Here is a 25,538-nt window from a genome sequence, read left to right on the forward strand (position 1 = left end):
TCTAGGGGTTCCCCCTAAGAGGGTTGCATGGGTCCTTCTGATGTGATGGGCTGACCATGTGGGTGGTCTGGTAGGTTTGGTTGGTCCCTAGTCCAGTTGGTTGCCAGGCCCTACCTTGTGTGGATGCTGCTGACTGCTGTTTAGTGTGTCCTGGTCATGAGATGGCTGGCTGCAGAGCCCTACGGGGCTCCAGGGCTAGTGCTGGCTCACTGGTGGGTGGTCAGGGTTCCTAAGACTCTGGGGCTATTGCCCACCCACTGGCAGATGAAGGTAGATCCTAGGGATTTTGCCAGACTCCTGGCAGGCAGAGCTGGTACCTGGAGTCTGGCTGCAGGGCCCACGGATCTCAGAGCTCATTTCAGATTGTTGGTTGAGGGGGAGGTTCTTCACACAGTTGGCTTTGGGTTCTGGGGTGTCCCAAAGGTTTTGTTGGCCTGCTGGTGGTCAGGGCCAGGGCCCAGCTGGTCCCAGGATAGGGTCTGGCAGGCTGTGGGATCATAATTTTTCTGCTTCTGGTGTCTGCCCCCTGGTGGATGATGTTGGTCTAGTGGCCTATGCAGGCTTCCTGTTGGGAAGGGCTGGTGCTTGCTCATTGGAGAGTGGAGCTGGGCCTTGGCCCTGTCTGGTGGGCGGGACCATGTCTAGGGGCATGTCTAGAGGCAGTTGTAGACTCAGGAAGTCTTTAGGAAGCTTGTCTGCTTCCTGTTTGGCCTGAGTTGTCCCAGCACAGGTTGTTGGGTGGGGTCACATCTTGGTCTGATGAGCCAAGATGGCAGCCGCCAATAGCCGTGTTCATGTGTTTGAATGTTCCCCAATATGTCTGCCACCATTGTATAAGTCCCTAGGGCGAGCCACAGCCGCCTCAACCCCCCAACCCCCATCTCACCAGGAGACTCTCCTAGACCAGCAGGTAGGTCTGGCCCAGGCTCCTATCAAATTGTTGCTTTTTCACTGGGATCTGGTGCATGTGGATTTTGTGTGTGCCCTTTAAGAGTGAAGTCTCTCTTTTCCCCAGTCCAATGAGGCTCCTTCAGTTAAGCCCCACTAGCCTTCAAAGCTGAATGCTCTGGGGGCTTGTCTTTCCTGTGCTGGACCCCTGGGCTGGGGAATCCTGATATGGGGCTCAGAACTCTCACTCCTGTGGGAGAACCTCTGCAATATAATTATTCTCCAGTTTGTGGGTCACCCACCTGGTGGGTATGGGATTTGATTATATCACAAGTCTGCCCCTCCTACCCATCTCCTTGTAGTTCCTTCTTTATGTCTTTAGTTGTAGAAAGTCTTTTCTGGTAGTTTCTAGTCTTTTTCTAGTCTTTTTCATCAATGGGCATTGAAACTAATCAAGCCTCTATCCCCAGAATATAAGATGCTAATTAAAATTAGCAAAAGTGCCTCTTGTGGGAATATGATACACACAAAGTCACTTTCTGTGGACAGATCTTCCTCAGGGTTTGAGCTTGCCAAATGGAAAAGAGGCTAGACTTCAGCCTTCACTCACATCCCTTGGCCTGTCTCCTTTGTGCATGGCACAATCTATTTGACCGTACACAGATGCCATGGACATAAATTTCACCCTTGATATTTTCATGAGTCCTTTTGTTTTGCCTTTAGTAGACTCAAATTATTTCTTAGATGAGAGAGTGCCTGCAGCACAGGTTTCAAATCATTATTTACTGTGAAAATGGTTTTTAAAAAAGAAATAGGAATACATATATGACAGTGTGCTTAATAAGGAAAAGAATGTTGGCCCAAACCAAGACCCAGAATAACTTAACGTGCAGAAATGCATTAGAGATAATCAGGTACTCATATTTGACTGCAGACTGAACATCTGTCAAGCTTATAGGTGCTACTGTAAAATAAGCCTACTAAAAAGATAAACAAGATAAAGATCATAAATGATCTTTTCACTGTATTCAATGTGCCTTATCCAGTTTGAGGCCTTATATTTTCAGAAGATTATTTAAAATATTGAGTAGATTTAAAAAACATTAAAGAGAACTAAGAGGGCAAAAACAGAGTAATCACAAAAAGACCATAACTACCAGTTTTCTGATTTTAGTGAAATATGTGATTTCAGCTTTAGCAAGGATATAATTCAAATATTAGGGGTAAGATTCATTGGTCATTAGAAATACTAAAGACTTACTTAGGTTATACTACCTTTTCTTGAACACGTTTAGATATTGGATGAATAGAACCTAGGGAATTAAACATTTAAACAAATGCATCCCAGAGTTGATGGTCCCTTAATTCCAGTTGTCTAAGATTCTTTCAGCTTATTCTGGTTCACTGATCAATCATTGACAGAGAATTGACTATTTAAATCAAGCTATAGAAATTTCATTTACTGATTTCATGAGATTGCACAGGGTTATTAGTCACTGGTTAAGCTCCTAATTCTACTAATTGAAAAGTCATCAGGGAATGAAAAAGATAATGCCAACTATTTATTGTTAAGAAGTTGATTCCTTAAATTGTGTTAGTACACATGCTTGATTTCCTAAGATATTGTGCACTACTCAGCTACTCTTCTAGTCAAGAGTACGTTAACTCATAAATATGGGGTACTAGAACTCAAGAAGAGGTGGTTTTATGTTTTGTGTTTTTGTTTCTTTTGTGTGTTATTTGGAATTCTTTTTAAAAAATCGAAGATACCTGTGGTTTCTCTTATCTATTGAATGCTATTCTCAAAATTTTCTTAAGTATAAATGTTTTGATTATTACATTAACTATCTCATGCTGTACACATGGGGATAGGCTATTTACTGTGTCTTGGGATAGTAGATACTTTGACATTTGGGGCTTATTATTCTCCTTTTAAAAAATTGATGCTATGAAATATCTCACAGTAGTCATTAGCTGTTCATCATTTGAGGATCTTTCTTCATATATTCGTGTGATGAGCAACACCTCATCCAGTAATGAGTTATTTCAAAAACTATGTTAGGTAATACTGGTGTATTCAATTATTTAGGATAATATGCAAAGTTGCAAAATAAGCAATAACTGCTCATCTGGAGGCAAATCATTCCTGTTGTTAAGTACCAGTATGTAACAAAACACATTTTCAGCAGCCTTTGACTTAAAAAAAGGAAAAGGCTATTGAAGTAGGAGGAGGATATCATCAGATCTAGGTACAGATCAGCGCCCTATATCTTCGGCAAATCTCCTAACCTCTTTTAGCTTTTCTTTCTCCTCTTCCAAAGAAGAAATGTTAATCAGTTCTTCCTAGAGTTGTAATGAATAGTAAATTGGAGGTTTCAGGGGTCATGAGTATTAATTTAGACAGTTCTGATGTCATTTCAGATGTCCCCTCCCCCAGGGTGCTTTGCCTGACCTACTTCATTTACTGGTGTGAGTGCTTGTGTTCTGTGTTCTCTTTGCACTTTGAGCATATTTTTGTCACAGCACCCAATATGATTGTTGGCTTCCTTGTCTCCCCCCATCCCCACTCCCACCCTCCAGACTGTGAGCTCCTGAAGGTCAGAGTCTTTGCATCTTTGTATTTCCAGAACCTTGCATAGTTCTTAAATTTTCCTCAAAGAAGGATTTTTTTTTTCCCATGGAACTTGCTATTACAAGATTTTATTCAAATAGATGGTTTAGAAGGATTTAGGTATGTTAAACACAATTTATATCAAAATTTCAATGTCTGCAATTCAGAACAGATAAAACACCAAACAAGTAAATAAAACACAAATGACTTCAGCTTCCAGGGAATATATATATATATTTTAGGATGTGCAGGAAATTTCCCTTAAGTAATGTTTTATTGCTATTCTTATTCATGGGTTTTAATTATTACCTCCAAAATTAGTGCTGCTGAATCAAATGCAGAAACAATGTATTATGAATTAATTGATTTTTTTCCCATTTTACACTATTTATTTATTTATTTTAAAATTTTTATTGAGGTATAGTTGATTTACAATGTTGTGTTAGTTTCAGGTATACACCAAAGTTAATCAGTTATACAGATACACATATCCACTCTTTTTTTAGGTTCTTTTCCCATATAGGCCATTACAGATTATTGAGTAGAGTTCCCTGTGCTATACAGTAGGTTCTTATTAGTTATCTATTTTATATATAGTAGTGTGTATATTTCAGTTCCAATCTCCCAATTTGTCCCTGCCTCCCCTTATCCCCTGGTAACCATAAGTTTGTTTTCTACATCTGTGACTCTATTTCTGTTTTGTAACTAAGTTCATTTATACACTTTTTTTTAGATTCCACATATAAGCAATATCAGATATTGTCTTTCTGTGTCTGACTTACTTCACTCAGTATGACCATGTCTAGGTCTATCCATTATTTCATTCTTTTTTATGGCTGAGTAATATTCCATTGTATATATGTACCACCTCTTCTTTAACCATTTATCTGTCGATGGGCATTTAGGTTGCTTCCATGACCTGTCTATTGTAAATAGTGCTGCAGTGAACATAGGGGTGCATGTGTCTTTTGGAATTATGGTTTTCTCTGGGTATATGCCCAGTAGTGGAATTGCTGGGTCATATGGTAATTCTATTTTTAGTTTTTTAAGGAACGTCCATACTGTACTCCATAGTGGCTGTATCAATTTACATTCCCACCAACAGTGCAAGAAGGTTCCCTTTTCTCCACACCCTCTCCAGCATTTATTGCTTGTAGAGTTTTTGATGATGGCCATTCTGACCGGTGTGAGGTGATGCCTCATTATAGTTTTGATTTGCATTTCTCTGATAATTAGTGATGTTGAGCATCTTTTCATGTGCTTTTTAGACATCTGTATATCTTCTTTGGAAAAATGTCTATTTAGATCTTCCACCCATTTTTTGATTGGGTTGTTTATTTTTTTGATATTGATCTTTATGAGCTGTTTGTATATTTTGGAGATTAATCCCTTGTCAGTTGCATTGTTTGCAAATATTTTCTCCCATTCTGAGGGGTGTCTTATTGCTTTGTTTATGGTTTCCTTTTCTGTGCCAAAGCTTTTAAGTTTAATTAGATCCCATTTGTTTATTTTTGTTTTTATTTTCATTACTATAGGATGTGGATGAAAAAAGATCTTGCTGTGATTTATGTCAGAGAGTTTTACAATGTCTGGCCTTACATTTAGGTCTTTAACCCATTTTGAGTTTATTTTTGTGTATGATGTTAGGGAGTGTTTTAATTTCATTTTTTTTTACATGTAGCTGTCCAGTTTTCCCAGCACCACTTATTGAAGAGGCTGTTTTTTCTCCATTGTATATTCTTGCCTCCTTTGTCATAGATTAGGTGACCATAGTTGTGTGGGTTTATCTCTGGACTTTCTATCCTGTTCCATTGATGTATATTTCTGTTTTTGTGCCAGTACCATAGTGTCTTGATTACTGTAGCTTTGTAGTATAGTTTGTAGTCAGGGAGCCTGATTCCTTCAGCTTCGTTTTTCTTTCTCAAGATTGATTTGCCTATTTGGGGTCTTCTGTGTTTCATACAAATTGTAAAATTTTTTTGTTCTAATTCTGTGAAAAATGCCATTGGTAATTTGATAGGGATTGCACTGAATCCGTAGATTGCTTTGGATAGTATAGTCATTTTGACAATATTGATTCTTCCAATACAAGAACATGGTATATCTCTCCATCTGTTTGCATCACCATTGATTTCTTTCATCAGTGTCTTATAGTTTTCTGAGTACAGGTCTTTTGTCTCCTTATGTAGGTTTATTCCTAGGTATTTTATTCTTTTTGATGCAATGGTAAATTGGATTGTTTCCTTAATTTCTCTTTCTGATCTTTCATTGTTGGTGTATAGGAATGCAACAGGTTTCTGTATATTAATTTTGTATCCTCCAACTTTACCAAATTCATTGATTAGCTCTAGTAGTTTTCTGGTGGCATCTTTAGGATTTCCTATGTATAGTATCATGTCATCTGCAAACAGTGACAGTTTTACTTCTTCTTTTCCAAGTTGCATTCCTTTTATTTCTTTTTCTTCTCTGATTGCCATGCTTAGGACTTCCAAAACTATGTTGAATAAAAGTGGTGAGAGTCGGCATCCTTTTCTTCTTCTTGACCTTCAAGGAAATGCTTTGTTTTTCCCCACTGAGTATGATGTTAGCTGTGGATTTTTCATATATGACCTTTATTATATTGAGATAGGTTCCCTCTATGCCCACTTTCTGGAGAGTTTTTATCATAAATGCATATTCAATTTTGTCAAAAGCTTTTTCTGTATCTATTTAGATGATCATATGGTTTTTATTCTTCAGTTTGTTAATGTGGTGTATCACTTTTGCGTATATTGAAGAATCCTTGCATCCCTGGGATAAATCCCACTTGATCATGGTGTATAATCCTTTTAATGTGTTGTTGGATTCTGTTTGCTATTATTTTGTTAAGGACTTTTGCAGCTATGTTCATCACTGATATTTGCCTGTAATTTTCTTTTTTTTGGTGATATCTTTGTCTGGTTTTGGTATCAGCGTGATGGTGGCCTCGTAGAATGAGTTTGGGAGTGGTCCTTTGTTATTTTTTGGAAGAGTTTAAGAAGGATGGGTGTTAGATCTTCTCTAAATGTTTGAATTCGCCTGTGAAGCCATCTGGTCCGGGACTTTCATTTGTTGGAAGATTTTAATCAGTTTCAATTTCATTACTTGTGATTGGTCTGTTCATATTTTCTTTCTTCCTGGTTCAGTCTTGGGGGACTGTACCTTTCTGAGAATTTGTTCATTTTTTCCAGGTTGTCCATTTTATTGGCATATAGTTGCTTGTAGTAGTCTCTTATGATCCTTTGTATTTCTGTGGTGTCAGTTATAACGTCTCCTTTTTCATTTCTAATTTTATTGATTTGAGTCCTCTCCCATTTTTTCTTGATGAATCTGGCTAAAGGTTTATCAATTTTGTTTATCTTCTCAAAGAACCAGCTATTAGTTTTATTGATCTTTTCTATTGTTTTCTTGGTCTCTATTTCATTGATTTCTGCTCTGATCTTTATGGTTTCTTTCCTCCTACTAACTTTGGGTTTCGTTTAGTCTTCTTTCTCTAATTGCTTTAGGTGTAGGTTAGGTTGTTTATTTGAGATTTTTCTTGTTTCTTGAGGTATGATTGTATTCAAAGAAGGATTTTTTTTTTTTTTGGAATAGAGAAGGATTTTTTAAAAGAGGTTGGTTAATCTTAATCTTTTCTTAATATTAATTTAGTATTTTCTACAGTGTTATTTATGAAAGAATTTAGCTTTTATATCTCCAGTGAAAGGGAAAACATTTCAATATTTTACAGGTCATGAATTACAGCCTAATGCTATCGTTCGGAGTTATAAGTATTTGTGATATTAGGTTTAAGTAGGAAAACTCTCAAGCATGGAATTAGTAGTATGAGTTTCTGAAAGGCTTACAAGTTTTGATTCATGGTGTGGGGGGAATCAGATTATAGACTTTTAAACTAGAAGTGACTGTAGAAAAATCCATTTTAAAAAAAAAGCATCAATGTCTATTCAAAAAAACAAACCAATATATAAATCTGCAGTTTATTTAATCCCCCAAGTGCCAGGTCCCCACAGGCAGCCTCTGCTCATGCTGCAAACCCACCTTTGGGCTGTACTCAACACCTGGGTGCATCTTCCCTAACAATGAAATGGAAGAGGAAACAACTTATTTTATTAGAATATTTTAAGGGGAAAAGGACAAAGGGCTTTGCCCACCACAAAGAAAAACTTCACACAATTCTCTGTGTAGTATGTTTATTTGTTTTCTTAAAGTCTCTTAGACCTCCAACACCACATGCCTCCTCTGTCCCCATCCAGCCTCTAAAAGGCTCCTATTAAGAGGATCCCTCCAATTCTGGCTCTAAACTCACATTGGGCCACCAGCATACCTGTCAGCCAGGAGGTGCCATGTGTTTGGAAAACTGTTCAGGGACCATATTGCAGTGGCTTTCAAACTTTTAATGGCTGTTTCAGAGTAAGAAGAATAATTTGCATGGTGATCAAGAATACATATATACACAGGAATATAAGTGAAATAAAAATGTTTCGTGAAAGAACTTTTACAGTGGACTTATTCCTCCCTTCCCTTCCCCTCTGCTCTTCTCCTTTCGTAATATATTTAATTAAACAAAGAAATATTAGTCCTAACCCACCAATTTCTCTCCACTGGAAATTTGAAAAACATTTTACTATTGTTTAAAAGTCCACATCCCGAGCAACTTATCAAGGTATTTATACCACTAAAAACAGATTCCTTTCTGGGATGTGTCTTAGTCTATTAGGGCTGCTATAACAAAATACTATAGGCTGGCTAACTTATAAGCAACAGAAATTCATGGCTTACAGTTCTCGAAGCTGGGAAGTCGAAGTTCAAGATACCAGCATGGTTGCTTTCTGATGAGGGTCAGCTTGCAGGTTCATAGCTAATGTTTCACTGGGTAGAAGGGGCTGAGGAGCTCTAAGGGTGCTCTGTTATGAGAGCACTAATCCCATTCATGAGGGTCTCACTCTCATGAACTAATCCCCTACACCATAGTACCATCACATTTGGGGGTTAGGATTTCAACATATGAATTTGTGGGAGGACATAACTTCAGATCATAGCAGGATGCTTCTACTGTTAAAAAAAAAAAAAAATCCCTATCATTACCTAAAACTTGAGAACTGAGGAAGTTAAACTCTTGGAGTTGATTATTTAGTGCTTCCTTTGTGATATACCATTTTTAACCTTGGAGTTGATTATTTAGTGCTTCCTTTGTGATATACCATTTTTAACCTTGGAGTTGATTATTTAGTGCTTCCTTTGTGATACACCATTTTTAACCTTGGAGTTGATTATTTAGTGCTTCCTTTGTGATATACCATATTTAACCTCTCTGTTCAATTCTTTCCCAGGTCCAGGTGGAAGATGCCATTGGCCTTGAGAAGTGCTGTACTAATTATCTCTTCCAGAGCTGCTGGCCCGCTATGGTTCTCTTCCTGAAAGGCAAGTCCTTTTTATTATTTTTTTCTTTACATTTCTAAAAAGTGGGAATATTATAAAATATGTGTAAATCTGTTTAATTTGTCATTTAAGTCATTTATCACTGAAAATATTCCTTCTGTGTCATATTCATGAAGCCTACTCCCAGTAGTCTTCCTGTTAATCCTCTACAGTGTTTTGGCCTGATGCCTAGGGAAGTTCTCTCAAAGCTGTTTCCACACTGGTCGTGGGGGATGTATTGTTTGAATGCACCATCAGTCTCACTACCACTACTTCTTTCCCAGGTGGCAGCAGGTTGAGCTTATGTCACCATTCATCATCATTATTAACATATTTATATGTGGGCATATGAATGGTACTATGGGGATTTTACATAAATATGGAAAATATGGAAGAGTGTGGTTCATGCCCTTGAGGACGTTAAAATTAAAATTAAATTAGAGGCAGTCACCTATGCAATGCTTAATCATGTCATGTGGTGACCATTTGCTGATGCTCCTATGCCGTATTTCCACAGCATTAGTGTTTTCAAAATGGCTCAGTCAAGTCCTGCCAAGATATGCAAAAACAACTAAATGAGGAGCTTTTTCCAAAATTTTTTTCCTATTTCTGCTACCAAATTCGTCTAACAGAAATAAGTCTTTGAGTAAGTGCCACTTGCCTACTGTGGAAAATACTTTATTTGGTGGCAATGTTGAAATATCCAATATGGATTATAGCTACTTACTGCAGTAGAATCAAGGAATCCTGTTTCCCCCTTCAAAACCAATGGAAAAGTTGCTACTTACCCTAGGTATTCTTTCTTTGTCAGGACAATGACAATGCATTCTCTTGCAGGGTAGTTCAGATAGTTCTCAACCAGCAAAGTGGTTTAATCCACCACTTTAACTGCTCAGGTGAGAGGGTCCTTTTGCATCTCAAAGAAACCTTTGTGGCAATATTTTTCACAAATAAGTAACACACTAACTCTATTGTTAATATTGTTTTAAACTAGTCTTTGGGAAGAGAGAGAGCAAGGCATTTCTAACAGTAAAAATTAATGTTTATTTATCATCAAAATCTCCACTTAAAATCATGTACTCAAAGCTGAAGTGCTGTATGTTTTAAAATTTTAGGTTATATAGAGAGAATATTTTCTATTCATGAAGTTACCCTTAGTAGATTTTTAAAGTCAGACTTCCACAGGATCAGACTTTCCTCCTTGGAAATGTTCTTGAACCAGTAATTTTAAAAGTCTCATAGTTGAAAATTTTCTGTTGAATAATTATTCTGTTATCACAATGACTTTTTATCCTGTATAGATGTTGTCATAATTCTTTATTGGCCTTATTGAAAAAAGATATATATACAATTGCTTGTATTTAATATAAACACATTTGTGTGTGCTTGTGTGTGAAAATTAGGCCAACAATGGAACCCTGTTGAACCATTCACATTAAAATTCAGAAAAAAAAAATTCAGTTAAATAGGAACATGTATGAATACATAAACATATATAAGTTAGTATGAGAACTATCAGAGATTCACTGAAGCACAACTGAGTCAACATTTAATATCTCAAGTTTTTTTCCTAAATTTTTTGAATCTTAAGACAATATCTTAAAAGTGGGAAGTACTCAGACTCAATATTTTACTAGTGACTCTCAGAGAGGCTGAAACAGGGTTTATGAAGAAGCCAAGTGTTATGATTTTCTTTAAGCAGCTGCTAAAGTTACATGGATAAATATACTATTAGTGTTTGTGTTATTGCTTACTATTGACTAGATCTCTTCATTATACTCCTGAGAATCATGTACTTAAACAATAGAAATAACAGCAATAGCATCTGTTTACCAATAAGCAAATCAATCCTGGAGCACAAGACTTTAAATATGCATGAGGCAAAAAAATGACTGACTGGGTTATTAGTATTCCAATAAAATGTCCACAGCTAAAAGCAGGAGAAATGCACACATTTTAAAAAGTAAGTAAGTAAGTTTGGAAAGGCCAATTTGGCTATGTCAATGTACATTTGAAGGCTATTGTGAATTCCTTTTTTTTTTCTGTGCTTGTTTCATTTTTCTGTATAAAGAAAAAGTAAAACAGCATGTAATTAAGAGGAGTAGTGGGTATTGACATTCAGACAATTTGTGTGTTCTTACAAATGTGTTTGATTACAACTGCTTCAAAAGTAAAGTATCCCAGATTTTCAAAAGTTTATTTTAACTTTGAAGACTAGACAAGGTCATACTGATTTTACAACATCCTACATGATTTAAGTATATATACAAAGAAAAAATCCAACATTAGAATCTTACACAGCTTGAAAGTTTGCAAAGGTTATTTGTGTCTTAGTTATTTCTGTACTTACTGACACATCAGACGCCAGCAGTGAATATTATATTTCATAATTTGTTGACTAGTAAAGATACAATCATTAGTACCCTAAGTCTTCAAAATTCACATAAACAAACCCTTACAAAGCCATTCAGAAAGAGAAAGTCAACCCTAAAATTAGAATTAGTGATTATGATAAATGCTTTTAATAAGACATAGATAAACTGGATATGTTTAAAATTGTAATTTCATAGATTAGCATATTATAGTTACTCAATATGGTGAAGGCTAGGTGATTCTTCTGTGCCTTGTTCTTATGAGATTTTCCTTGTTTTACTGTGAATTTAAATAAAATAAATTTGCTTCACTTTGTCATTGATACAAATGACACAAAAGCTACATACTATTTCACAATAATTATTAACATTTCCACATGTGGGAATCCCTTTGTTGTTATTAATTTGGGGCATCATGGGATAAAGAGATATCCCATGATATGTCATGTTGGTGAAAAACATATAGAGCAGAGAGAAAATGCACACGCAACAGAAGGCCATTTGTATGTATTTCTAAAAGGTAACAAAATTTTAACAAACTCCCTTTGAAAATATTTTTTTGAAAAACTACCAATAAAATAAAATTTAAAACAAACATCGTAAGAAGCCATGAGTAATTTTGAGAAAGTAAATCATTACAAAAAATTACTCATAATTTTAAAAACTCACTCTGAAAAGAATCAAGAATTGTGCATAACCTGCAAGAGAAAATGGCTAGAAATTCAGTGGGACAGTAAATCTTTAAAGAAATAAGGGCCATTGGCTACATAGTGAGTGTGTGTATAGTAGCTTTGGACCTAAGCAATTATTTGTAACATGACCTTAAAATTTTTAGCAAATTAAAAATACTTAAATTCCTAATTTAAAGTTATCTTAAAAAGATGATATTGATGACATGGCAATTTCGTTTTTGAAAGAAAGATGCTAAAAACTGATCACCATTTCAGATGCTTCAAATCAACAATTTTATAATAAGAGCCTGAAGTAGAAAGCATATGGGCATAGGACAAATACATGGCCAGCCAGTCCTAATTTTGTTCTTATTAAAAATGCCATTATGATTGATTGATTGATTGACTTTCTCTTTAAATTCTTCACTATGATTGAAGACCACTCCATATATACATCATCAAGAAATGCTGTTAACACATTGACAGACAAGACAGTGGCTTCTGTTATGCAGCACAAATAATTAAAAAGGAAAAAAAGAACTTAGCAGTGTTGCACAGGATGTCAATGTTTTGTACACATACCATACTTTCTTTTTCAGGACACAATTTAAAACCCCAGTAATTCTGTATCTAAGCCTTATAAAACAAATACTTGTAAAGCTTATAAATTAGATGTTGAGGACTTTCATGGAGGCAGTGTGAGCCTTAATTTGAGAGAATGGCAATGAAACCTCCATTATCAATAACAAATTATGATAACTGCTTATTATTTTTTCAGGACCTTTGAAGCAAAATAGATAGAAATCAATTTTCACCCTGAAAATGGTTTACTACTTTGTCATTAGTAAACACTTCTCTTCTCACAAATGTCTATGCACTGTGCTTTCCTGAGAAACCACCACTAATTTCAAACCTCAATAAAATTCTAGTTTCACAGGAAGTGCAGAGGTGAACAAAGAAATGATGACTATGCTTGGCCAAGTTATGCAGCACTGTCAATATTTGCTAAAAACAAAAAAATTAAGTAGACAAATAATTCTTCTATTATTTTAAAGTAAAGATAAGGCTATGGAAATACCATCAAAACAAAGGTTTAAATTTTGTCTTGAAACAATGTGATTTTGTTGTTAATTTTGCAAAATGGTAGTCTTCAGGTCTTTATAAAGGAATTATTTGGAGATTACATAGTTATAGCTTCCTTCAAAAACAAGAGAATTGCAGGTTCAATCTACTGATACTAAATATGCTCAATCTACTGATAATCATGTTTCATATATATATGTATATATGTGTATATATATGTGCGTGTGTGTATATATATACACACACACACACACACACAAACATGATGAGGCTTTTAGGCAAGTAATAGGACAAAAGTCAATTGGGAAAAGTATGAACTTATTCAGGCAATATATAATATATAGAATATAGAATAGCACAAAGAGAAAGATCACATAATCTCTGATTAGAAATAAAAGTAAAATGAGAATTATAATTTCAGTTAGTACTGCATGTTACAGATTCTTCTTCAAATTTTGGTTATAAACACTGACAGTGTTTGTCAGGCACAGGGAAATAATTAGGATAATATAGACTCATTACAGAAGGGAAAAAAAACTTATTGCTAACATTGCAGTATTCTTTTTATAAGAATAAGTTGAGTATTGATTACGAAAGCTCTAACAACTCTTGCTTTTATTTGATAACTATGAGATTTTTTTTACCCTTGCTATCAAGAGTGCTACTTTCTTTGCCTAATATATTTCAACCAGTATGAAGAAGTCAGAAAACAATGAGAAAAGTAATTCACAGCTAATGTGATGTTGCTTAAGAAATGTAAATGATAAAAATCAAATTAAACCTTTGAAAAGGCAGGCTTAGACCTCCTTAAGAAGACAGTTAGTGGCCTACCGTAATTTGATCACTTTTTCATGAAAAATTCCATTCAGTTTCCAATAGATTTTGCAGAGTTCATTCCGTGGAGATACTTTTAGGGAAATAGAGAGGAGGGTTGTGGGCTGTGGGATCTCCTCACTCCTCCTCTGTGCAGCCCAGCAGCTCTGATCGCAGCGTGATCCTCCCATACCAGGACCAAGGAAGGATCCTTATGTGCCGTGCATAGATGGGAGGGTCGATGACGTTTTTTCTGTGGGTATCATTGTCAAAATTGCCCTGGAAAACCTAGTAAAGACGAACAGACTATCAATCATATGGCTTTCTTTTTCTTGGGAATTATTTTTATTATTTTCTTGTTTGGATCATTTCTCCCATATGTGAGATTTGATAACTAATCATGTTATGTTTTTCGAGACATATTGCAGCTTCTTTTTAATGATCATTTTTAAATTGACTAGCCAATGAATGTTTAAAGACTTAAATAAGTTGAAAATGTATTTTAACTGTCTGAGGCAGGAATACATAGATTTATCATTTTTATGTTTTTTTTTTAAAGGTCAGGTTTGGTTTTTTTTTAATGCAACATATCTATTTTTTGCTTCTGTCACAGGCTGCTGTTGGTTAGGCAGCTTGCTGAAGGTGGTCTCTTCTAAGGAGTGATCAGAGATCCAGGCTGTTGCAAATTACCACCATTTCTGAAAAATGTGGCATCCACATTCATAAGGGGCAACGAGAGAGAAAGCTGTTAGATTACACAGGATGTTTTAAAAAACCAGGTATGGAAGCAGCTTAAATCATTTCTGGATACATCTCATTGACCTTAACTAATTATATGACCTCAGCCCAACTGCAAAGGAGGCTGGGAAATGGAGAGGACCATGTGGATATCTGGTGAGCATAACGGTCTCTATCACAATGTCTTTGGCTTACTTCTCACATAGAGAACAAAATTAACCCATTATCAAGAGAGACAACCACAATCAATGCTAGTAACTACTTTTTTCTTGCCTTGTCTATTAATTCCTGGATCCATACAATACTCTTGTGACCATTGTGACCTATAATATCCTGACATGTTGGCATCCCATGACTTCTTCATACTTCTTTTGTTTCAAAGCTTTTTTGAGGTGTTTATGTCCATTTTTCTCCCAAGAGGCTTTTACAGTAAACTTTGAGAAGTGTTTGCTTTAGAAAGAAATAAAACAAAATCGGCAGTTGGCTGTTGGTACAGTGTGGAGTAGTGGCGTGTGGTCTGAATGACTGAGTTTTTCATATGTGCTTACTTTTGCTGTGAACACTTGGACTGCACCTAGACCCAGACTAAAAGGTACACCATCTCCCCTCCTTCAAAGAATCATCATCCAAGGACCTACCAGAGACCACAAGAAAACATGGGGAGAAGCTATCAGCATACATTTGACCAAAATTGAAGTTAATAAGGATGGAGACAAGATGGCGGAGTAGAAGGATGTGAGCTCACCTCTTCTTATGAAAACACCAAAATCACAGCTAACTGCTAAACAACAACTGACAAAAACCAAAAAACAAACAAAAAAAAACCCTGCTGGAACCTACCAAGATGGATATCCTACATCCGAAGACAAAGAAGAAGCCACAATGTGAGGAGGAGCCCATGAGAATCTGGTTTTGAAGGCCAGCAGGGTTTGACTACAGGAATTCCATAGGACTGGGGTAAACAGAAACTCCACTCTTGGAGGATGCACACGAGGTCTCATGCACACAAGGACTCGGAAAAAGGAGTGACCTCCAAAGAGACTGGGCCAGACCTACCTGCTAGTATTGGAGGGTCTCCTATGGAGGCAGAGGGCGACTGTGGCTCATTGCCAGGACAAAGACACTGGCAGTGGCAGCTCTGATGAGTACTCATTGTGTGAGCCCTCCTGGAGGCTGCCATTTCCTCCCCACACCTAGCCTTACCCAACAGTCTGTAGGCTCCAGTGCTGGGTCACCTCAGGCCAACCAACCAACAGGGTGGAAACACAGCTCCACCCATCAGCAGACAGTTTGCTTAAAGTCTTCCTAAGCACAGCCCTGCCAACCCACCAGTGATCAGGATACAGTCCCTCACACCAGGAAGCCTGCACAAGCCTCTTAGAAAGCCTCATCCACCAGGGGGCAGAGAGCAGAAACGAAAATGCAATCAAAGAAAATTAGACAAAATGAGATGGCAGAGGGATATGTCCCAGATGAAGGAACAAGATAAAACCCCAGAAGAACAACTAAGTGAAGTGCAGATAGGCAATCTACCCAAAAAAGAATTCAGAGTAATGATCGTAAAGATAATCCAAGGTCTCAGAAAAAGAATGGAGGTACAGATTGAAAAAGATGCAAGAAATGTTTAACAAAGACCTAGAAACAAACAGAGATGAATAATAGAATAACTGAAATGAAGAATATACTAGGGACTTCCCTGGTGGCACAGTGGTTAAGAATCCGCCTGCCAGTGCAGGGGACATGGGTTCAAGCCCTGGTCCGGGAAGATCCCACATGCTGTGGAGCAACTAAGCCCGTGCGCCACACCCACTGAGCCTGTGCTGTAGAGCCCAAGAGCCACAACTACTGAAGCCCGTGCTTCGCAACAAGAGAAGCCACCGCAATGAGAAGCCCGCACACTGCAACGAAGAGTATCCCCCGCTCACCACAAGTAGAGAAAGCCTGCACGCAGCAACGAAGACCAAACACAGCCAAAAATAAATAAAATAAATTAGTTGTTTAAAAAATAAATACCGTTTAAAAAAAAAAGAATATACTAGAAGGAATCAATAGCAGAATAACTGAAGCAGAAGAATGGATAAGTGAGCTGATTGATAGACAGAATGGTGGAAATCACTGCTGCAGAACAGAATAAAGAAAAAAGAATGAAAAGAAATGAAACAGCCTGAGAGACCTCTGGGACAACATAAACACACCAACATTCATATTATAAGGGTCCCAGAAGGAGAAGAGAGAGAGAAAGGACCTGAGAAAATATTTGAAGAGATAATAGCTGAAAAACTCCCTGACATGGGAAAGGAAATAGTCACCCAAGTCCAGGAAGCACAGAGAGTCCCAGGCAGGATACACCTAAGGAGGAACACACCAAGACACATAGTAATCAAATTGACAAAAATTAAAGACAAAGAAAAAAATAATAAAAGCAACAAGGGAAAAGCAACAGATAACACACAAGGGAATTCTCATAAGGTAATCAGCTGATCTCTCAGCAAAAACTCTACAAGCTAGAAGGGAGTGGCACTATATATATATAAAGTGAGGAAAGGGAAGAACCTACAACCAAGAATACTCTATCCAGCAGGGCTCTCATTCAGATTCAACAGAGAAGTCAAAAGCTTTACAGACAAGCAAAGCTAAGATTATTTAGCATCACCAGACCAGCTTTGCAACAAATGCTAAAGGAAATTCTCTAGGTGGAAAAGAAAAGGCCACAACTACAAATGAGAAAATTATAAATGGAAAAGCTCAGAGGTAAAGGCAAACATACAGTAGAAGTAGGAAATCATCCACACACAAATATGATATCAAAGCCAGCAATCGTGAGAAGAGGAGAGTACAAATGCAGGATACTGGAAATGTACTTGAAATTAAAAGACCAGCAACTTAAAACAATCTTGTTGGGGGCTTCCCTGGTGGTGCAGTGGTTGAGAATCTGCCTGCTAATGCAGGGGACACGGGTTCGAGCCCTGGTCTGGGAAGATCCCACATGCTGCAGAGCAACTAGGCCTGTGCGCTACAACTACTGAGCCTGCATGTCTGGAGCCTGTGTTCCTCAATAAGAGAGGCCGCTATAGTGAGAGGCCCACACACCGCGATGAAGAGTGGCCCCCACTTGCCACAACTAGAGAAAGCCCTCGCACAGAAACGAAGACCCAACACAGCCAAAAATAAATAAATAAATTAAAACAAAAAGCCCCACAGACTACCTTTATCAAAACCTCATGGTCACTGCAAACTGAAAATCCACAATAGGTACACACACAAAAGAAAAATGAATCTAAACACAACACTAAAGTCAGTCATCAGATGACAAAAGAAGAGAACAAACGAGGAAGGGAAGAAAAAAGACCTACAAAAAGAAATCCAAAACAATTAACAAAATGGCAGTAAGAACATACATATCAATAATTACCTTAAACATAAACAGATCAAATGCTCCAACTAAAAGACATAGACTGGCTGGATGGATACAAAAACAAGACCACTGTCTAAAAGAGATCCACTTCAGATCTAGGGACACATACAGACTGACAGTGAGGAGATGGAAAAAGGTATTCCATGCAAATGGAAATCAAAAGAAAGCTGGAGTAGCAATACTCATATCAGACAAAATAGACTTTAAAATAAAGACTATTGCAAGAGACAAAGAAGGACAATACATAATGATGAAGGAATCAATCCAAGAAGAAGATATAACAATTGTAAATACATGTGCCCCAAACATAGGAGCACTCAATATATAAGGCAAATGCTAAAATCTATAAAAGGAGAAATCAACAGTAACACAATAATAGTGGGGAACTTTAATACCCCACTTTCATCAATGGACAGATCATCCAGATAGAAAATCAATAAGGAAACAGAAGCCTTAAGTGACACATTAGACCAGATAGACTTAATTGATATTTATAGGACATTCCATCTGAAAGCAGCAGAATATACTTACTTCTCACATGTACATGGAACATTCTCCAGGATAGATCACATACTGAGACACAAATAAAGCATTGGTAAATTAAAGAAAATTGAAATCATATCAAGCATCTTTTCCAACTACAAAGGTATAAGATTAGAAATCAATTACAGGAAAAAAAACCTAAAAAACACGAACACCTGGAGGTTAAATTTGGTAAAGTTACAGGATACAAAATTAATACACAGAAATCTGTTGTATTTCTATACACTAACAATGAAAGATCAGAAAGAGTAATTAAGGAAATAATACCATTTACTATTGCTTCAAAAAGAATAAAATACCTAGGAATAAACCTACCTAAGGAGGCAAAAGACCTGTATTCCAAAAACTATAAGATGCTGATGAAAGAAATAGAAGATGACAGAAACAAATGGAAAGATAAACCATGTTCTAGGATTGGAAGAATCAAAATTGTGAAAATGACTACACTACCCAAGGCAATCTATAGATTCACTGCAATCCCTATCAAATTACTAATGGTATTTTTCACAAAACTAGAACAAAAAAATTTTTAAATATGTATGGAAACATAAAAGACCCTGAATAGGCAAAGCAATTTTGAGAAAGAAAAACAGACCTGGAGGAATGAGGCGCCCTGACTTCGGACTATACTACAAAGGTACAGTCATCAAAACAGTATGGTACTGGCATAAAAAACAGAAATATAGATCAATGGAATAGAATAGAAAGCCTAGAAATAAACCCATGCACCTACAGTCAATTAATCTGTGACAAAGGAGGCAAGAATATACAGTGCAGTGGAGAAAAGACAGTCTCTTCAATAAATGGTGCTGGGATAAATGGACAGCTACAAGTAAAAAAATGAAATTAGAACATTCTTTAACACCATGCATAAAAATAAACTCAAAATGGATTAAGGACCTAAATGTAAGACTGGATACTATAAAACTCTTAGGGGAGAACCTAGGCAGAGCACTCTTTGACATAAATCGCAGCAGTATCTTTTTTGATCCATCTCCTAGCATAATGAAAATAAAAACAAAAATAAACAACTGGGACCTAATTAATCTTAAAAGCTTTTGCACAGCAAAGGAAACCATAAACAGAATGAAAATACAGCCCACGGAATGGGAGAAAATATTTGCAAATGCTGTGACAGAAAAGGGATTAATCTCCAAAATTTACAAAGAGCTCATGTAGCTCGATGTCAAAAAAACAAACAACCCATTCAAAAAATGGGCAGAAGACTTAAACAGACATTTCTCCAAAGAAGGCATACAGGTGACCAAGAGGCACATGAAAAGATGCTCAACATCACTAATTATTAGAGAAATGCCAATCAAATCTACAATGAGGTATCACCTCACACCAGTCAGAATGGCCATCATCAAAATGTCTGCAAACAATAAGTGCTGGAGAGGGTGTGGAGAAAAGGGAACCCTCCTACACTGCTGGTGGGAATGTAAACTGTCACAGCTACTACGGAGAACAGCATGGAGGTTCCTTAGAAAAACTAAAATTAGAGCTACCATGTGATCCAGCAATCTCACTCCTGGGCTTATATCCAGAGAAAACCATGGTTTGAAAGGATACATGCACCCCAATGTTCACTGCAGCACTGTTTACAATCACCACAACATGGAAGCAACCTAAATGTCCATTGACAGAGGAATGGCTAAAGAAGATGTGGTACATATATACAATGGAATATTACTTAGCTATGAAAAAGAATGAAATAATGCCATTTGCAGCAACAGAGATGGACCTGGAGATTATCATACTAAGTGAAGTAAGTCAGACAAAGACAAATATCATATGATATTACTTATATATGGAACCTGAAAAAAAATGTTACAAATGAACTTATTTACAACACAGAGACTCACAGACTTAGAGAACGAACTTACTTATGGTTACCAGGGGGTAAGGGTGGTAGGGAGGGATAAATTGGGAGTTTGGGATTGACATATACACACGGCTATATTTAAAATAGATAATCAACAAGGACCTACTGTATAGCACTGGAAACTTTGCTCATTATTCTGTAATAACCTAAATGGGAAAAGAACTTGAAGAAGAATAAATACATGTATATGTATAACTAAATCACTTTGCTGTACACCTGAAACTAACACAACATTGTATACTCCAATATAAAATTAAATTAAAAAACTGAAGCTAGTAAATGTAAGCATATAAGGTATGGTAAAAAAGAAGGAAAATAAAAGAAACAAAACCAAAACACTGGGATCCTGATAGGAATGGCATTAAATTTTAAATTACTTTGAGAGAAATTAATGTATTTATAATATTTAAACTTGAACATTTTACCACTTTTAACCTATAGATTCTGAACATTTATTATTCATTTCTAACTATTTTATATTTATATTTTTTCTTTGTTCAGCTAGGATAGTGAAAATCTCTTCAAAGTTTTCTCTTTTAGCTTTATGAGGCATCTTACAATTGGAAGATAATTTTTAGCTTGCTTGAGATCGAAACATGCCTACCTAGTCAAAGAGAAACCTGAAAATAAAATTCGCCAAAGGGGAAAAAAGAAAAGAAACTCCATTATCTCATGACAGAATATTTAACCCATATCATTGAACATTCTGAAATTAAGGGGAATGTTTTAAAAATGGCCTTCTTCAGTTGGTTCAGTCTCACATGATCACAAAAAGTCCTCTGGAAAGACAAAAATAAAGATATTCTTCTCTAAAGCACTAGAGAGTATGACACATTAATAGACACAACAGACAAGATGCGGTAATCTTTCTGCTGGTTCCATGGAAAGATTATGAGCCATTGAGGGTGAATGCAAAGTGCCATCCCCATCTGTGGGGGAATAATTTTTCAACTTGACACAAAATATATCTCAAAGGCTGTTTCTGAATAAATATTTGAAGAAGGGAATACTGAACTGTGCCAAGTCTAGAATTCATCATCCTGGCATAACTGAATCTATGTTCTTTTAATACGAATTTTACCGTCAGCAATGTTCTGGCTTGCACTGACCAAAAAGGAACTAGTTTTGGACTGAAATGTGTTAGTAAATAACAATGTCTCTATTAGCAAAAGCTCACATGTACAGGATATACCATGCACACACTCACCAAAAATCTTGAGAGATGTTGTCATTGCAACAGCAGAAAATAAGAGAGTACATTCTATGGTTTCCAGACAATCTCTCTGACGTATGGGTTCAAATGCTTCACTGAGACTGTGGTGTTAACAATTTAATAGAGAATCTAAAATCCAATTTCATAGCCCGGCTAGAGAACTTAATGTATATGTTTGGCATAATAGAGTTTAAATTCATTAACTTTCATTGCAAATCTGCAACAGTTCAAAATATAGTGTTTTACCACTTTTGGGGAAGGAAATACAGGAAGAAATAATTTTCTTTTAAATCACTGGTCTTCAGCACAAGTTTCAATATGGAACTATCAATCCCCAAAGCAGTAGTTGAATTATTAGTTATACCTATCTCTTTACACATAATGGAGAATACACAGAGGGAAAGTACAGCAGCTCTGAAACTACATACAGCTACGACATTTCTGATTTAATGTGTGAAATTTATAGATATTTGAGTGCTCATTAAAAAAATTAAATGAAGTTTCATAAAACAGGATAATTAAAAAACCAAAAATGCCCACGGAAGAACAGCCTAAATCTGTATTGGAATCAACCAAACCAGGATCTAAAAGTACTAAAACTATACTTTCATTTTTGGAGGTCTCTCAGTGATGATACAGCAGAGAACACAAGGCACACATTTGCAAATTCTAGCATGACATCTTGTGCTTGCTGTGCAAACATGTGGCACATGTGCTGTTTCTTGTCTCCAACACTAGGAAGATCCTGCTAAAGCATGCTATTTCAATGCTTTACCTGGCAAAGGAATGCAAACTCAGTATTTTTAGTTAACTTTATAAAATCTGTAAAAATTCTGGAAAAGTGCTTTCACGTACACATTTTAGAGATTTAAGCACCTAGATTGAATTCAAAGTCTGAAAAGACTGATGGAGAACATTAAATCTCCATATAGAAGGTAAAACAGTGAACCTGAGAAAGAGTTGGGAAGTTTTTAGAAAGAGTATGCCCCTGTTTACAATAGCCAAGACATGGAAGCAACCTAAATGTCCATCGACAGAGGAATGGATAAAGAAGATGTGGTACATATATACAATGGAATAGTACTCAGCCATAAAAAAGAATGAAGTAATGCCATTTGCATCAACATGGATGGACCTGGTGATTATCATACTAAGAGAAGTAAGTCAGAGAAAGACAAATATCATATGATATTGCTTATATGCAGAGTCTAATAAAAAAAAGATACAAATGAACTTATTTACAAAACAGAAACAGACTCACAGACATAGGAAACAAACTTATGGTTACCAAAGGGGAAAGGAGGGTGGAGGAGGGATAAATTAGGCATTTTGGATTAACACATACACACTACTATATATAAAATAGATAACCAACAAGGACCTACTATATAGCAGAAGAAACTATACTCAATATCTTGTAATAACCTATAAGGGAAAAGAATCTGAAAAAAAGTTTTATATATATGTATGACTGAATCACTTTGCAGTACACCAGAAACTAACACAACATTATAACTCAACTATATTTCAATTAAAAAAAAAAAGAGTATGCACAAGTTTCAGTTTTAGGAGGAGGCTTAGCTAATTAGCTGGTAACAAGTTTGCTGAGATACTCAAACATGATACGCTTAGGAGTCTCTCAGGTTTTTCCCAACACATGGGACCTGGACAAAAAGGCATTCAAGGTACTTTGGAGAGGCTTCTACAGTTACAAACCAGGAGAAGATAAGAGAGCGGATAATGAAACTGCTTCAATGTGATTGAGATCTTGGATTTGGTTTTCTTATGTCAATTCTCCTGTGATACTAGATAAAATTCAAATCAGATTGTAGTGAGGATTCAGATCTCAACACAGAGAGACTATCAGATAAAATAAAACAATTAAACGTTGCTAGAAGCAATATTTTTTGTAAGATGAAGCTTGTCATTCTTCGGTAGGGACAATGGTCTGTTCAGGCCGGAGTAGCCATCGTCAGTAGCAAGCTCCCAGGCATCAGGGAGGAAGGCGAGCTTATCCTCCATGCCTCAGTCAGAGGGCTGGGGCACATCCCCCGTTCTTTTAGCGGTCATGTGCTATGACTCTGCCTTTCACAAGTACTGAGAAATCCTTTGGGGATTTCTTGCACATACTACTTATTTACTAAGTCATCAGGTTTGTAAAGATGTACTTCTTTCTAATATTTGTCTTAAACTTAACTCATTAAAATATTTTTTTAATTTAATTAATTAATTTATTTTTGGCTGCATTGGGTCTTCGTTGCTGCGTGCGGGCTCTCTCTAGTTGCGGCGAGATGGGGCTACTCTTCGTTGTGGTGCGCGGGCTTCTCATTTTGGTGGCTTCTCTTGTTGCGGAGCACGGGCTCTAGGCGCGTGGGCTTCAGTAGTTGTGGCTCGCGGGCTCTAGAGCACAGGCTCAGTAGTTGTGGCGCACAGGCTTGGTTGCTCCGTGGCATGTGGAATCTTCCCGGACCAGGGCTCGAACCCGTGTCCCCTGAATTGGCAGGCGGATTCTTAACCACCACGCCACCAGGGAAGCCCCTCATTAAAAATTTTAAAGAGATTCACATTGTTCTAACCTTTTGGAATTTATGTTCACATCATCCAAATAGCCAAGTGGTTTTAAGCATTTTTCTATAGTCTCCCTGAGCTCTTCAAGGCTAACAGGTCATTATTTTAGCAAGGTCTCAAGGTGACATTGCTTTATCCCTGTGGCCTTCTGGTCGTCCCCTTCTAGATTTCATTATTTCTCTTCTGATATGTAGAGACTAGAACCATATTTGGGATTCCAGATATTGTGGAAATAAAAAGGTTGAATCAAGCTATCTCAAGTTTCCTCTATTACTTGCATTTGCATTGTTAATGGTGTCAAACATAGCATTGGCTTTATTGAGTATACCTGTACACAGACCTGAGGTCCTTAATGGAGAAAGGACAGAGATAAAACCCATTTCCCTAGGGCAACATGTGTGTGTGTACTGGGAGGGGGTGCAAAAGCTAAGAATTATTTACTTAGCATATATAATTTCAATTATTTGTCCTTTCATCCAGAGTGCATATAAAGAAGTTAGAAAAAAAAGTCTTTTCTAGCTCTCATCCCTGAAACACTGTTTTTGTGGAATTCTGTCCATACAGTGGAAGAATCTGAGACTTGGAAGAGAAGGCATAGATCTGCTAGTGCCAACTTCCCTCTCTAACATTTCTGACACGGAACTTTCAGCTTATCTGTGGCAAGCCTCAGTATAACAAAGCAGGTATGTATTTAGACACTTTGAAATTCTACCTTCTTATTAGGTTGAAATATGCCTCTTTCTAACGTCCATCTATCAATCTAGAGCTTTATTCTCAACAAGCATAGAAGTCTAGCTATCAAAAGAAAAACACCACTGACATATTTAACAATAACACAAACCTTTCAAACTCAAATTCAATGTTTTAGGCTAATCATTCATGGCTCCTTAAAAAAGTCCACAAGTTAGGTGATTTTCAGACTTATCTTGATTTCATTTCATTGGATACCCTCTGGTTTAACTGTGGTTCTATTAAAGTGTGGTATTTGCTTGGACATAGTACCTAGTTATTATAGCAATGGCTCAAAAAATAAAGCATACCTTTGTTGTAGATACAATGCTTCTTTCAAAACAGTCTAAGATTTAAAACTATTATATTACATTTTGGGTCATGGTTGATTGATTTATGGTCAAATAAACTCTGAATTTTTTCATAAAATTTTTCCAAAGCCAGAATTTCCCCAATTTCTTGCTTGTAAAATGGATTTATAGGGCATGTAGAAATTTACATTTATCCCAATTTCATTTCATTGAATTCGTGGCATTTTAAAATTAGCAATTCCTAGTTAAAATTATGATCTCT

At 36.6% G+C, this 25,538-nt stretch overlaps 1 protein-coding gene across 2 annotated transcripts in view; it reads right to left on the reverse strand.

Annotated features, from left to right (window-relative positions):
* Nucleotides 1–11,115: 11,115 nt before the first annotated feature.
* EDIL3 (EGF like repeats and discoidin domains 3) overlaps nucleotides 11,116–25,538 on the reverse strand; it is a 437,611-nt gene continuing 423,188 nt past the window's right edge. For both annotated transcript variants that reach the window (XM_007193039.2, XM_007193038.2), the window contains one exon: nucleotides 11,116–14,162. In XM_007193039.2, coding sequence (XP_007193101.1) covers nucleotides 14,013–14,162 — 150 coding nt within the window. In that variant the 3' untranslated portion in view covers nucleotides 11,116–14,012. The remainder of the gene's footprint in view (nucleotides 14,163–25,538) is intronic.

The sequence above is a fragment of the Balaenoptera acutorostrata genome, chromosome 2 (assembly GCF_949987535.1).
Source record: "Balaenoptera acutorostrata chromosome 2, mBalAcu1.1, whole genome shotgun sequence".
Lineage (NCBI taxonomy): Eukaryota > Metazoa > Chordata > Mammalia > Artiodactyla > Balaenopteridae > Balaenoptera > Balaenoptera acutorostrata.